The 15,643-nt window shown below is 36.3% G+C and overlaps 2 protein-coding genes across 2 annotated transcripts; one reads left to right on the forward strand and one right to left on the reverse strand.

Annotated features, from left to right (window-relative positions):
* Nucleotides 1-8,600: 8,600 nt before the first annotated feature.
* LOC145572339 (beta-1,4-xylosyltransferase IRX9-like) lies at nt 8,601-10,528 on the forward strand. The gene is made up of 3 exons (XM_081631323.1): nt 8,601-9,552; nt 9,788-10,013; nt 10,169-10,528. Exons 1-3 carry the CDS (start codon nt 8,894-8,896, stop codon nt 10,334-10,336), a joined length of 1,053 nt encoding a protein of 350 aa, XP_081487449.1. The 5' UTR covers nt 8,601-8,893; the 3' UTR covers nt 10,337-10,528.
* Nucleotides 10,529-10,694: 166 nt separating this feature from the next.
* LOC145572341 (uncharacterized) lies at nt 10,695-14,889 on the reverse strand. The gene is made up of 3 exons (XM_081631324.1): nt 13,544-14,889; nt 12,267-12,996; nt 10,695-11,197 (listed from the first exon to the last, which is right to left on the reverse strand). Exons 1-3 carry the CDS (start codon nt 14,799-14,801, stop codon nt 10,990-10,992), a joined length of 2,196 nt encoding a protein of 731 aa, XP_081487450.1. The 5' UTR covers nt 14,802-14,889; the 3' UTR covers nt 10,695-10,989.
* Between the last annotated feature and the right edge of the window lie 754 nt (nt 14,890-15,643).

The following is a 15,643-nucleotide window of genomic DNA, read 5'->3' on the forward strand; positions in this document are numbered from 1 at the left end:
ATAATCCGGGTACCATTGTCCATAATAGTCCCTGTATTTGTAGTAGTTTGAGATGTCCCCTGGTAAATAGAAATCAGAAAATTTGGATTTGACAGCATAATAAGGGGGCTCATCCGGCAAGCAACGGACAATCATAGCTGAAATACGATCAGGGCTATCAAAAACTCTGTCCTTTAAAACATTGCTCCTGTAGGAACAGTAAAAGCGAATCTTTTGAACGTAATCATAGGGATGTTCATTTGGTTTCTTAGTGAGAGTGCCTAGTTCGGTGTATCTGCTAGGAAGATTCGACATCCTGTAAGGAAAAGACTTAGAAAAGAATTCCCTTTCCCAAAGAAAGCAAAATAATACAATTCTTGCATGAATAGGTTCAATGTTCAATCAAACAATTTTCTTATTTTTAACCACATAAATACATGCTCACAAGTAGTCCATAAACATGATTAAACATCACAACCTAAAAATTAATGCATACAAGAACATGATTATTCCTAACTTATATGCCCAATTTCTTTCCTACCCAATCTCACCAACATGCTTTTTAAAGCTATTAACACATAATGCTTACTTTAATCCTCGCTTTCCTGCAAAATAAGCAAACTAAAAATATTTTTGACTCTTTTTTAATCAAATTTTTCGAAATTAAATAAGAAAGAAGGCAAAATTCGAACCTTCCTAAAAAAAAATTTGAATCTTCCTTCTAAAAAAAAAATTTCGGACCATTATATAAAATAAAAAAAATTTCGAGCCTTCTTTTTTTTTTTAAATAAAAAAAAAAATTGGTTTTAAATTAAATCAATAAATATTTAATCTTCAAAAAATAAAATAATCAGAATAAAATAAAATAGAATAGAAATTAATTCTCTAAAAATTTTACCAATAAATACGTACTTGGCCAAGATTAAATTTAAAACACTTTAGAACACGTTTTTGGCTTTAGTGGTAATAAAATCTCAACCAAAGCTCCCAGATATCACTTTGTAACACCCTAGAAATTCCTTTCTTTTCAATACCTGTTTTGCTCTATTTAAAATCTCAAATTAGGAATATCTAAGATATTACCGCCACCGTGATAAAGGCTAAGGCAACTATCAAAGACACACAGCGGAAGGCTAATTTCAAACCCTTTCAAAACAAGTCAACTTAAAAAGTAAAGTCAAACCAAAGTCAAACAAAGTAAAATAAGATCAACCTACAACTTGGAACCATTATAGGCCCTTATTAAAACCAAACCAAATTCAAAACCTTTTCGTTAGCCACACATAATAATATTATCATAAATAATTAAAGCGATAAACACATTACAAACTTATGGAAACTAGCATGATACGCTCTTCACTCATGCCCGTTCATGAATATGCTTCAACACCTGAGAAACTTATCTCTACCTATTTCCACTACTCTCCATTCTAAATGGGTCATCATAGGGCCAAGATAAAGACAAGGCCAACAAACACACAAAACACACAATCAGCAAAGCTGAGTACATAAGCGTAATTAACACACTAACATACAATTTCCTATCAACACACGACTTACGTTGTTGCACCTGTTTTTCAAGCATACAACACTCAACAAAAATTCTCACTAGACACTAAATAATTTATTTAGCATTGATTACGCAGCGAACGGGTTTCCCCCTAGCCTCCCCCAATAAATTGAGGTTACTGACACGGGAGCTAACCGTGCCAGCATCAAAAACCACACATAGGTGGCGGAATTCCAGCGCATAATAATAATAAAAAAAAGGAATATACAGCGTCCTGTACTCCATTAGAAGTTATGGTTAAATATAAAACCCCATAACTCCCCGCATATGTTCATACTCAAGGTATATACGTTCCAAGAGTTTTGGTGCGTAATCTCTTTCACTTTATGTTATTTACCAATTATTAAACTTGGTGATGACTCTCAAACCATAATCATTCAATCAACAATAATTATTCAAACAATCAAATATATCAATTTAATTCTTGAATAATTAGTGACCACATAATATTTAATGTTGAACCCTTTTTAAATTCTACCTCGGTGCCAATGACACCTTAAACGCATAAAGCGCCACAAATCCTATCCCTCGGTGTTAAAAACACCTTAAGTGCACTAAGGCACCAACATATAATTTATTCCTCGTGTACATAGACACTTATATAGCTCATTCCTCATGCTTAAAGCATCAATAAAAATTATATGAACCATAATAAAACATAATTTGAAATCATTCAAAATATTGAACGAACAAATCGCGTAAGTCGTATCCGGTTGCACCATTTTTACAATGACTGCCTACGTACCCTTAACCGGGATCAATCCAATCGTAGTTCCCTTTATTTCTCCATGTAATGCCTAACATGGGACAATATTTAGCAATTTCAAACAGTGTTGGAACTTGCTTAGACACAACTTTGGTTAACATGTCTGCAGGGTTCTCGTTTGTATGCACCTTCATAAGAGAAATACTACCTTCCTCTATGATATCCCGTACAAAATGATACCTGACATCTATATGTTTGGTACGAGCATGATGAACCTGGTTCTTGGCTAAGTGAATAGCACTTTGGCTGTCACAATTTAGATTCACATTATCCTGCTTTAACCCCAAATCATCCAGAAGTCCCCGCAACCATAATGATTCCTTAACTCCTTCTGCCATAGCCATATACTCTGCTTCTGTCGTAGATAGAGCCACTGTCGCTTGTAACATTAATCGCCAACTAACTGGAGCACCGTGTATTTTAAACACATAACCAGTAGTAGATCGTCTTCTATCCAGATCACCAGCATAATCCGAATCAACAAAGCCACTTATTTGACATGTATCTCCACCAAAGCATAAACCTGTTTCAGTGGTATCTTTCAAGTACCGTAATATCGATTTCACTGCTTCCCAGTATGCTTTACCCGGGTTCGCCATGAACCTACTAACAACACTGACTGCTTGTGAAATGTCTGGACGTGTACACACCATGGCGTACATTAAACTGCCTACTGCACTAGTAGAAGGTACATTATCCATGTAAACCTTATCTTCAGCTGTAGTGGGAGATTGTTTACTAGAGAGCCTAAAATGTGGAGCCAATGGAGTCACCACTGACTTAGCACCTTTCATCCCAAACCTTTCTATAACCCGTTCAATGTAGCTTTTTTGGCTTAAGAATAATTTTCGGTTTGACCTCTCTCTTATAATCTCCATACCCAGTATTTTCTTTGCAGCGCCCAAGTCTTTAGTTTCAAACTCTTCACTGAGTTGAGTTTTTAACCTATTTCTCCACCTTTCTCTTAGAAGAAATTGTCGTCCACATATAATAGGAGATAAATATAATCACCTCCACGAAGTTAGCGAATGTATACACAACAATCGTAATTAATTCTAGAAAACCTTGTTTTAACATAAAAGAATGAATCGCTTGTACCATTGTCGAGGAGATTGCTTTAATCCATAAAGTGATTTCCTCAAGCAACATACCTGATTCTCTTTACCGTCAACCTTAAATCCCTCAGGTTGATACATATATAGATTTCCTCATCCAAGTCACCGTGTAAGAAGGCCGTCTTCATATCGAGTTGTTCCAGCTCAAGATCTCCATGAGCTACAAGACTCAATAGCACCCGAATAGAAGTATGCTTTACCACTGGAGAAAATATCTCATTGTAATTAACACCTTGTTTCTGTGCAAATCCCTTGGCCACTAAACTAGCCTTATACCTTATTCTATCTAACTTGGAAGGATCCTCTTTTCTTTTATATACCCACTTACAACCTATAGCAGTCTTTTCCACGAGCAATGGGACTACCTCCTATGTCTTGTTTTTATGAAGAGATTGCATCTCTTCTTCCATAGCAACCAACCAACTCTCACTATCCTTGTCTTTAACAGCTTGTTTGAAGTGTCCGGCTCATCATCCTCCACCAAGAGTGCATATTCTACCAAGTTTACCTCCCCGTAATGCCTCAGAGGTTTGTCTGACCCAAACTTCTGAACTAATTTATAATTCCTCTTTGGCCTAGTGGATGCCAAAGAATCCTGCTGCTGCTGTTGTAGTACATGTGCATTTTCCTGCTGAATCTCCTCATGATCCAAATCCTCCTCCTCCTCATGTTGAGAAACACCAGGATGCTCCACCTGAACATGACTAGAATCTTATTGGTTTCTAGATTCTATCTCAACCACTTGAGTATTTGTAGTCATTCCAACATCACCATCATTAGGCACCATAGCTTTCGATAAAGCTACCATAGATCTTTCATCAAAGATCACATCCCTGCTAATTACAAATTTAGAATCTTCTACACTCCAAAGACGATAGCCTTGAACTCCTTTTAGACACCCCAAAAAGATTGCTTTCTTAGCTCTTTCATCAAGCTTATTATCCTTAACATGATAATAAGTCGTGCACCCAATGACTCTTAGTCTTGTGTAATCTGCATGTTGCCCTGACCACACCCTATAAGGCGTGTCACCATCTAAATAAGAATGTGGGATCGATTTACTATATAACAAGATGTAGCAACCGACACTGCCCACATTCTTTGCCTAATCCAGAATTAGAGAGCATACACCTTGCCTTCTCAAGTAATGTACGATTCAGTCTTTCTACGACTCCATTCTGCTGTGGTGTGTCTCTGACCGTCCAGTGTCTCACAATGCCTTCCTGATCACAAAACTCCTTGAAAGCTCCTTCTGTGTATTCGGTACCATTATCAGACCGTACAGTTTTTAGCTTTCGACCTGTTCTGTTCTCAACCATTGCTCTTCACCGCTTGAAAATGTCGAATACCTCATTCTTATGCTTAAGAAAATAAATCCAAGCATATCTAAAATGATCATCAACAAATGTAACAAAATACCTGGAACCACCTTTGGAAGAAACTTTAGCCGGACCCCAAACATCCGTATGCACATAGTCTAACAATCCTCTACTCTTGTGCTTGCTTGTAGAGGACTTCACCCTGTGTGCTTTTCCATACACACAATGCTCACAAAATTTCATTTGTGGCTTCTTCATGTTCTTCAACAAACCTTGTCCACTAAGCAATGATAAACCCTTTTCCGACATATGCCCAAGGCGCATGTGCCATATACTCGTGCATTCTGTTTGGTCTTTACTTCCACCAATTCCAACTGCTAAATCACCTGTAACAGTTGTCCCCAAAAGAGGATAAAGATTACCGTGACGAATTCCCTTCATCACTACCAAGGAACCACGAACAACTTTTAAAACTCCATTTTCCAAGACTATTTTGCAACCGTTTTTCTCTAATTAACCAAGAGAAATAAAATTCTTCCGCAAATCTGGGATATGTCTCACATCCTTAAGGTTATTATTTTTCCATCATGCATCTTGACTCGGATAGTACCTAACTCGATAGTCTTACAAGCATGATCATTTCCCATCAAAACAGTACCACCATCCAAACTTTGGTAAGTTATAAACCACTTCCTGTTTGGGCACATATGGTGTGATGCACTTGAATCAAGCATCCATTTACCGGACATCTCATTGCATTGTTCTGAAACTGAGTAACAATAATCATCCTCGTCATTTGAGACAGAACAAGCTTCTTGTTTTTCATGTTGTTTTCCTCTGGAGTTGTCGTTGTTGTTCTTCTTGAATATTACCCTCTTTGGGCAATTAGCTTTAAAATGACCAAGCTCGCCACATTTAAAACATGGTCTTTCCGCAAGAGGTCTAGATTTTGATCTAAACTTTCCTCCCTTGCCTTGCCCTCTTTCATTAGTCCTTCCTTTATTTGCAAACAATCCCTGAGCTTGTTCGTTGTGTACTCTTCCATTACTAGACATCATTCCGCTTGTAGCAACCTTTCGAAGGTCATCCACTAAAATCTATGTTCTAGTCTCATCCATGGTTAGAGTATCACCCACAAGCATCAATGTTTGAACCAGATTTTCATAGGATTTCGGTAATGAAAGCAATAACATGAGTTCTTGGTCTTCCTCATCTACCTTCACGTCAATATCCTTTAAGTTTGATATAATCCTATCAAACTTATTAATATACTCCCGGATTGAGGTGCCTTCATCCATCTTGCATGTATATAATTTGGATTTTATGTAGATCCTATTAGTTAGAGTTTTTGTCATGAAATTAGTCTCTAACTTTGTCCATAAGCTAGCGGCTGTTGCTTCTTCATTTACCAAGAATTCAACGTCCCTCTCAAGGCATAAGATTATAGCCGCTCGTGCTTCAAGATCTAACTCTTCCCAATCCTCATCCTTCATATCCCCGGGTTTTTGTTCATTTCCCGCCAATGCCTTATGCTACTTTTGTGATACGAGCAAATTTTTCATTTGCATCCTCCAATAGGAAAAATCATTTTTACCATTGAATTTTTCGATTTCATATTTCTCAACTTTAACCGTTCCACTAGTAGATGCTATTATAATTAATTTCAAAATCAAAAAAAATTTAGCACTTAAGATTTTGACGTCGGCTCTGATACCAATTGTTAGAGCTCTCGCAGCGGAAATGTGGCTTCTACTAGATAATATGAAACCGATACCTCACAAAGATAAATAATATTTTGGGATATACAAATAACCACTATGAAGGAAATAATAAATATAAGAAAATAAACTTCTTAATGCTAATAAACTTTGACATGAATTAAAATGATTGAATTCAATTATACATCTACCTCAAGACATTTTATAGTAACTTATAAGCTAAATAAAGAAAAGACAATTAACGGAACATGTTGGAAACAACCTATAACATTTTTCTCATTCCCTTCTCCTTTCACTTTATTTAACCCTTCTTAAATTAGACATAATTAATTTAGTAATTAATTATATCCACACATATTCCCACAGTTTCAATAATTTCAACTAGTTACCATTTATTTGTTTGAAGATATCAGCAAAGTGTATTTCTTCCCTTTCCTTCATTGTCTCTCTAAATTCCTATCAAATCAAATCTGTTCATTTTCGGCTATTGAGGAGATTATTAAATCAAATTAATTCTTTTTCACAAGTAATTTTTTCTTTCTAAATATAACTAAAATCTTGTTCACCAAACACTGTTACACACATGTTAAAACAATGTTTGAAAGTTCAAAGGTCAAAAAAGTATGACCATCTTTGTTTCAAAAAAAAAAAAAGAAAAAAAGAAGAAAAAAAAAAAAACAAATCTCATATGACTTTCTATTACTCTTTGTTTCAAAATAAATATTCCAAAATCAAACGGGACACATATGCCAATGTAAAAATTTAACTTATTATATTTTTAAATACTAAAAATTATATACTACATATTATAAAAAGTTAATATTCAGAAATTATACATTGATACGATTCTAATAAGTACATAAGTACACACGCACATAATTATATTTTTTTTCTTATTTATAAATTATTAACGTTGGTCGAAATGACTTAAGTGAATAGTGCAAAAAGTCAAAATGAGACATTTAGTTTGAAAAGAGAGAGTGTATTTTACCCATATAAATATGAAGTCTGCTTGCACACAACCAATTGTAAATTTTTTTTTCCTTACCTTGTAGCTATGCAATTTTATACCTATCTTACTAATTACAACAATTTCAAGAAAGGTTTACTTTGGTACCAACTCACAGTTTCTTTTTTTTTTTTTTTTTTTATCGGTAAGGAGAAGGACCCTGACCGAATCTCAACCCTCACAATATTTTTGATCCAGTATTTGCGGGTCGGATACTTTCAGAGTGAGGGGGAAGGGTAAGAGATCCCCACCCTCAAAGTACCTCTAGTGAAATCTCAAAGTTGAAAGTTGCAATCCTTACTAATATACTAAGTTTAGCTTGGTCCGACTCATAGTTTTATTAGAATTCTATATCAAATAATCAATAGTTTGGTGGTGCCAATACAGATAGTACAATACACAACTAAGTACCAAGTTTACTATTCAGACAAGTTGTTTAACTTTTGAAAAATGCCGCTTACAAAACTCATCACCATTAGGAATTAAGGAGTAGGAATTAGGAATCTCCCGTCTATTTCTGCTTGAAACAAAAAAAAAAATGATAATGCTGTATGTAATATGTAGCCCTTCTTTTCTAAAAAAAAAAAAAAAAAAAAAAAATATAGCCCATCGAATTACAAATAAGCATTTAATATTTTTTTCTAATTTAATATTAATTTAAAATTGTATGACAAAATCATGCGTAACTAGTGTAATGAATGTTATATTTTCATTGTTTATTCCAATTTTTAGCTTCTTATATGTATAGCAGTAGAGCTACATATAGCATTTAAAAAAAAAAGGGCTTCTTTTACTAATTTTACGGCTTATTGCCCGAATCTAGTTCTTCAATTCAAATCCCTTTTCTTCTCATAAGATTCGAAGATTCATGCGTAGAATCTGTACAAGATTCTTCCATTGTCAAAGCAGTCAACGATAAATTAAATGACAGATGAAAATCAACCAAATTTTCAAGTAAAAAAGTAATCATTTTTCAAATTATAATTCATAATTTGGTAATGAGTTTGCATCTTCAACAACCATTTGGTGAAGCCACCAACTAAAGATCAGATATTCCATTGTTTACTTCCTTAGCTTGTGTTTTCTTTTACTTTAAGTGATCAACTCTAGAAGCAACAACACAATAACCATGAAACACCTAAACAATCTAATACTAATTTTGAATAATAAAAACAAATGGCTTGTTCATACTCATTTGAGTTAGCTAGTGCCCATCATTGTTATAGTCTGTAGCACTGCTTTAAGACAAACCTGCTAGTCGTCCCGAAACTCGACATTTCTATTCAATTTTACTACTAGTATATAAAATGTCACCCACAAGTCATTTCAACTCTTCTACATCACCCAGATTAATATAAGCTTAGCTCATTGAGCTACGATTATTTTCTGTAATCATCTTCTGTTTAGCTTCAGATAAATGGGATCCACGGAGCGATCAAAGAAGCGGATTCATCTATGGAAGAAAGCTGTATTGCATTTCTTGCTATGTTTTCTGATGGGGTTCTTCACGGGTTTTGCTCCTACTGGTAAACCTCCATTTACTAGTCTCAAGTCAACAGCGGACATACACTATAACGAGTCCATTGAGCTAGCACCAAGGCCTATGCTGGGTGTAGCAGGCAACAACAGTTCTGCTAACAGAAGCCTATCAGAAGCTCCAGACAGTGCAATGGAGGATGCAAATTTGGTCGAGGAGAGTGATAATGAAAGTGATGAACTGAATCCAAGGAAACAAATCATTATTATTACTCCTACAAATGATAAGGATCCTCTAAGAGGAGTTTTGTTAAGCAGAATGGCAAATACTCTGAAACTGGTGCCTCCGCCACTGCTGTGGATTGTTGTAGAGTCACAGCTGGAGTCTTCTGATGTATCAGATATACTCAGGCGTACGGGGGTAATGTATAGACACTTGGTGGTTAAGGAGAATTTTACAGATCATAGAACTGAAATGGATCACCAGAGAAACCTTGCACTGAAGCATATCGAGCATCATCGGTTAAGTGGAATTGTTCATTTTGCAGGCCTCTCAAATGTATATGATCTCAGCTTCTTTGATGAAATTCGAGCTATTGGGTAAGAATTTTTTCTCCCTTCCTTCTCTTATGCTACTGGTTCTAGTATACCCAAAGTTTTTGTGTCATAGAAACAGATGAATTGTTGCCCCTACTGTGTGATAATGTGAGAAAGCATGTTTCAGTCCAATTTAGCTTGCTAGCGAAGCAGAAAAACGCTGTGCCTTTACATTTTATTTCTTCTTGCGGTAGATTCTACTCCTCAAGGCTTATAAGAAAATGAGGTGTTTAAACAGGACATTTGGGTCATGGCCCCTTGCAAAACTCTCAGCAAGCAGAAAGAAGATGATAATTGAAGGGCCAGTCTGCCAATCTTCCCAAGTCATCGGATGGCATCTGAAGAGCTTAAAAATGGATGCCGAGGAATTGGCCATCCACATTTCCAGTTTCGGATTCAATAGCTCCATCCTATGGGATCCTGAACGATGGGGTTATCTGCCTTTTGCAGATGCCACCAAACAGGTTCATACTTAAACTCTTTGTAATGGCCCCTTTGCGAAGTGATATTAACTAAATATAATAAAGGAAGAAAAACAGTCACCAGACTATACTAATGACGTTCAATGTAATTCACTCTTCAATCACTAAACTAATCACAAAACAAAATTGTATTGCAGAACTCACTCAAATTTGTCAAAGAAGCAGTTCTTGAAGACGAGAGCAAAATAAAGGGAGTACCCTCGGGAGATTGTTCCAAAGTAAACATCTGGCAACTGCATCTTTCCTCCAAAATTGTACAAGTAAATCATGTTCCAGATTCTACATTGGAGGGAGAGCGAAGATAATGAACCAAGGCAGCAGGGGATTTCATTATTCATTCTTATGCTTTTCTTCTTTATAAATGTGTCTTCTGATATAAAACTTGTATAATTGGTTTCAGTACATTTTTTGTAACCAGCAATTGGAAAAATTCTTTCGGCTTAGCAATGTAATTTACAGACCAAATCATAATGAAATTAGATGGTACAGAACTTTTCACTGGGGATTGCTTTTGTTGTTTTCATAATTCCTTAGACTCCAAATCTCAGCTAAAAAGTTACATCCACACTTCCAACAAACAATAATCAAAATTAGACATCACTACGAAGGAGAGCAGGCAAAAATCGCCATTTTCATGTATGCGTGATCAAAGATGGGCAAAAACGAAAATTTGGGATTCAGATGATTAGTAATTAGCAAATTGTCTTTTACAATGAGAATGTAGTAACACCACAGGGAGTGAATTTTGTGTTACCTGATTAAATCATCCTGAAAAAGTTAGCATCATGTGCAGATAGATTATCATCTAAGTTAGCCAGCCGCTTAAACTATATTGCTACCTAGGTACAGCCCAGTTGCTACTTACATACATATACAAGGATAGAATAACACTTACAAGAGAAAGAGTTGTCGTAGAGAAACTTGTCAGAAACTTACTTACATCGTTGTTCTTCATGGGTTACTTATACTGCAGATCAGTGGACAAAGGAGAAAAAAGAGGATCCTCGCCCTTTTTATAGATGTCAATCAGCTGTTTGGAATTCTTCTTGGCAAGCCTGCAACAATCATCAAGGCCCCTTTGATCATGCTGCTGTAACTCATCCACAGACTTCTTCATCTTGCCTTTTAAATCCCCATCTATTAGAAATTTGGCCAGAGAAATTCCCCTAGAACCAAAATACACATTTCAGACAGATGCAACTACCAGTAGCTACAAGTGTATTTTCTCTTAATAAGATGATGATTAAGAATTATAAATAAATAAATAACAAACAAATTGATGAGATGTGGATGATGTCAGTAACTTCTACATGTAATATATCTTCCAGCATATAAAACTCAGACTGATAATAGTTTTTCTGATTAACATTTTGTCCCAGAGTGACACATAACTTTTGCATACAAGCTGCAAAGTGATATTTCAAGGTGATCAAAGAAAGAACTGCTGCATGCATTAGCAGCTTCTTACTCGATTGAGATCAGATTCATAAAATGATGCCAATTACATCAAGCATATACGAAGTAAAATTTTTAACAAAGCAATACTGGTCTCCTGTTCAGCTGTTACATGCCAAAATAAACGGCATGTTTTTCTCATAACTATAGTTAGCTACTTACACAGTCAATTAGTTAACATTGTTTGCTAGAAAGTGACAGCTAATTGTTCAACATAAATAATAAGAACATATAGGTGTATACGATTACAATTTTAGATGAAACAAAGCATAGATTAAATTTTACTAATTATTTCTGATGTAGGTACATCACACAAACACAAAACTGTTTGAAGAAAAGAAAATCATGACTAAAATAAAGATTATCGTGGTTAATAAACACAATTAGCAACTTCACTAGCCAAACAGCTGCTTGGTCTGGAATCTGGATAAAAACAGATCTATACATAGTATTATCTTTGGCTAGGATGCATCTTCATTTGACTATTTCTAATCCAGGATGCGATTTCAAAAGTACATAAGTATCACTTCTGCTGATTGGCTAGTTGATACAGAAGCTGTATGAGTAAAGGACTCCATAGATGAATAAACAGGAATTGGTAATAAGAAAATGTGAAGGGCAGTTTTCTCATATCAATATAGTGGTAATATAGCAATACTATGTGTTAGGTATATCAGTTCTTATAACTTTCAGAAGAGATTAATTAAGCATAAAAAAATCACAACTGACATTTCAGATAACCTTAAATCGAAAGATTTATAATATTTAAACATTAATTACCTGTCAGCATCACAATTCTCAAATCCTTTGCTGCTAGCACAAATTGAACCCTTCATCGAAGACTTGTGCTGCCTATATAATGCACAAACAGCCTTGGCACAAAAGTCAGGATCTTCGTCAAAAGCACAAACCATATCAGCTGCAACCTCCAGCCTTTTATTTACCTTCCTCTGCCAGCAAGTGGCCATATACTTTTCAAGTTGAGAGGGACAAGAACTATGAGCTTTGTTGTTTTCAAAATTAGAATTATCGTTTTCATCTTCCTTACCACCATTATCCACAAACACATCCAATCTTGACTCTCCAATGTCTCTCCTGAGCTTTTCTTCACATTTTCTGATAGCTGACAGTGTTTGCCTTTGCTTAATGGTGAATTTAAGCCCATCACCTGCAGTTGATGGAGTTGATAATACAGGCTTGAGTGGTCCATATGACCCATGTTCAAGCTTCTTCATATGTTTCTGGTTTAGGCTATCATCATTAGAACTATCGCATTGTTCTCTCAAATTCTCAGGGTGTACATACTTCCTTTTGGCACCAGTAACACGAAGAGGGTACTCATCATCGTCATCACTGTCAACAATAATAATGCTGTTCACTGTGGACCCCTTTTTTCCAGAAGCCCCATTTCCTTTTACCATTTCTGCCTCAAAGTCCAAAGTTCTCTTGACAGCATCATCAGATTTCAAGAAGCCTTTGGGTTCATTACCTTTAGAAACAAAAGCTGAATCTGAAATATAGGACTATCAGAACGGGCATAATAACATCACACAGAAACACAAAACTAAACATGGAGATGAAATCATGTTCACTTAACAGCAATAATACACAACATTACTGATAACCTGAGCATAAAATTTCAAGCAGAGCCACTTGTTTTCTCATCAAGGTTTCCTTCTTCTCGCCTAATCTTAAATTATTAACCCTTGTCTCGACAATACTAATTAAGCTATGAACTGAACTTGGATAGCAAGTATCTGAACTTACTGATTCCTTATCCAAACTTACATTTTTTAGGTGACAAAAAAAAAGAGCCTGAAGTCAAACATTGTGTTTAATTTCCTCATATTATTAAAGGTCTAACATATCATTGTGATTACAGGTATGGTGGTTCACGCTAAAATCAGGCCAAAGATGTTCTCTCATAGTCTCATCACATCTAAATGTATATGACAACAGTATAATGCTCAAACTTCAATAGTGATAAATCTTTCAAATAATTTAACCATATAAATTGATCAAAATTACAGATATAGTAAGGTCAGATGAGCATATACCTGCTTTCTGAGCCTTGCAAGTGAGACCAATTCCTTCAGAATCAAGAGCCTTTCCAATCACTGATAAAATTCTCCCACACCGAGTACTTGTAAATGTAGCATCTCTTGTCAAATCCAAGCACATCATTTTGGTTATATCTCCCTCAAGTTTTAATAACCAATTTTCGGCCTTTTCCATCTTAGTTGTTAAATCCTTCTGCTCTATAACTGAATCCTCTTTCTCTTTGTTTAGTTCCTGGATTCTTTCATCTTTCTCTTTCAAGCTCTCCAATTTCTCCCTCTCGAAAACCTCCTTCACTTCCTCAATTCTCCTTGCCTCATTCCTCCTAATTTCTTCACAGCTTGCATTCAACCTATCCTTCTCCTCCTCCAAACTAGCACTCCTCCTACGTAACCCCTCAACCTCCTTCGCCTCATCCTCAAACACCGCCTTCTCCTTCTCCAACCGCGCCTTCTCCTCCTTTAACCCCGAAATCCTCATTCTTAACCCCTCAACCTCCTTCGCCTCATCCTCAAACACCGCCTTCTCCTTCTCCAACCGCGCCTTCTCCTCCTTTAACCCCGAAATCCTCATTCTTAACCCCTCAACCTCCTTCGCCTCATCCTCAAACACCGCCTTCTCCTTCTCCAACACCGCCTTCTCCTCCTCCAACCCCGAAATCCTCTCATCCCGTCCCACCTTAACTTCCTCCAAAAGGGTACCCAATTTCGACTTTTCCACCATTAACAACCCTATTCTCCAATCCTTCTCCTCCAATTCCTTCAAATAAACCCCATTTTTCCTATCAATCTCTTCAATTTCACCCTCTTTATCCCTCAAACTCCTCTTCAAACCCTCATTCTCATCCCTCAAATTCACCAATTCTATAGCCAACCCCTTCTTCTCAACCTCGCAAACCCTAAGGTTCTCCAACAATCCATCATACCTTCTCGCACCCTTCTCCAAATTATCCCTCGCATTACTCAATTCCCTCGCTAAATCCTTCAACTTCTCATCATTCACCTCAGCTTCCCTCGCTAATCGACGACGCTCTTCCTCCCACATAATCTTTTCAGTCTTCATTTCGCCGAGTTCCGACTCGAATGCGCCGCGTTTATCCCTCATATTGGCTATAACTTCATCTTTTTCTCGCCTTAAATTCTCCTCTCTCGCCATTAATTCTCTCTCAGCTTCCTTGAACTCTGAATCCTGAAATGATGACCTTAAAGAGTGTATAATGGTTGAAATTGAAGATTGCTTCATGGAATTGACGCTCATTGTAGGTCACTGAGAAGGAGAATTCAAAGAGTCATGAGATTGCTGTTGCTTTGTTGGGTTTGAGAGTGGCAGTACCACAGTAGTAGTCCTCTGCGCCTCTATTTGACAATGATGAGTGTACGAGTAATAAAACGTGATGTGTTCATGTGTATAATATATCCAAATGATCTCCGTTGTTTCCATTTGTCCGTTTTGTTCCTTGTGAAGCCGGGTTATTTAAGACCCGGTAATTCTGACCCGTATTGAGTGATATGACCCGAATAACCTAATTCTATTCGGTATAAATATGACCCCAAAATCTGGTTTGACTTGACCCAATCCAAAGAGGAGTTCACCCAAAATTAAGACGGTACTTGAAGTGACTTGACCAGTATCCAATCTTAAATTGATTCGATATCTAAATTGACTTAACTTGAAGTCAAACAAATACCCAAAGTGACCCGACCCGAATTGACCCAGTACCTTAAGTGACCCAAATTAATTACAAAAAATTTTGCATGCCCCCGATTTACAATAATTTATTGTAAATCGGGCGCCGCCACACGTGCCATTTTTTAAAAAAAAATTTCATAAAAACGACGCGAAAAATTGAGAATAATGGAGGAGAGAGAAACTGAGAAAACACAGAAAGAAAACACAACAATGGAGGAGAGAGAAACTGAGAAAACGCAGAGAGAAAACGCAAAATTGATTACCTTAGGGATTCGATCGATTTGATCATCAATGGAGGATTCATCAGCAAACTTCAATTCATCAAATTGCAGTAATTTGATCCACGATTTTCTACAACAACATAGGCAAATTCAAACACCATTACTAGGTGATTTCGACCTAAATCGCAC

The sequence above is a fragment of the Chenopodium album genome, chromosome 12 (assembly GCF_948465745.1).
Source record: "Chenopodium album chromosome 12, dcCheAlbu1.1, whole genome shotgun sequence".
NCBI lineage: Eukaryota > Viridiplantae > Streptophyta > Magnoliopsida > Caryophyllales > Amaranthaceae > Chenopodium > Chenopodium album.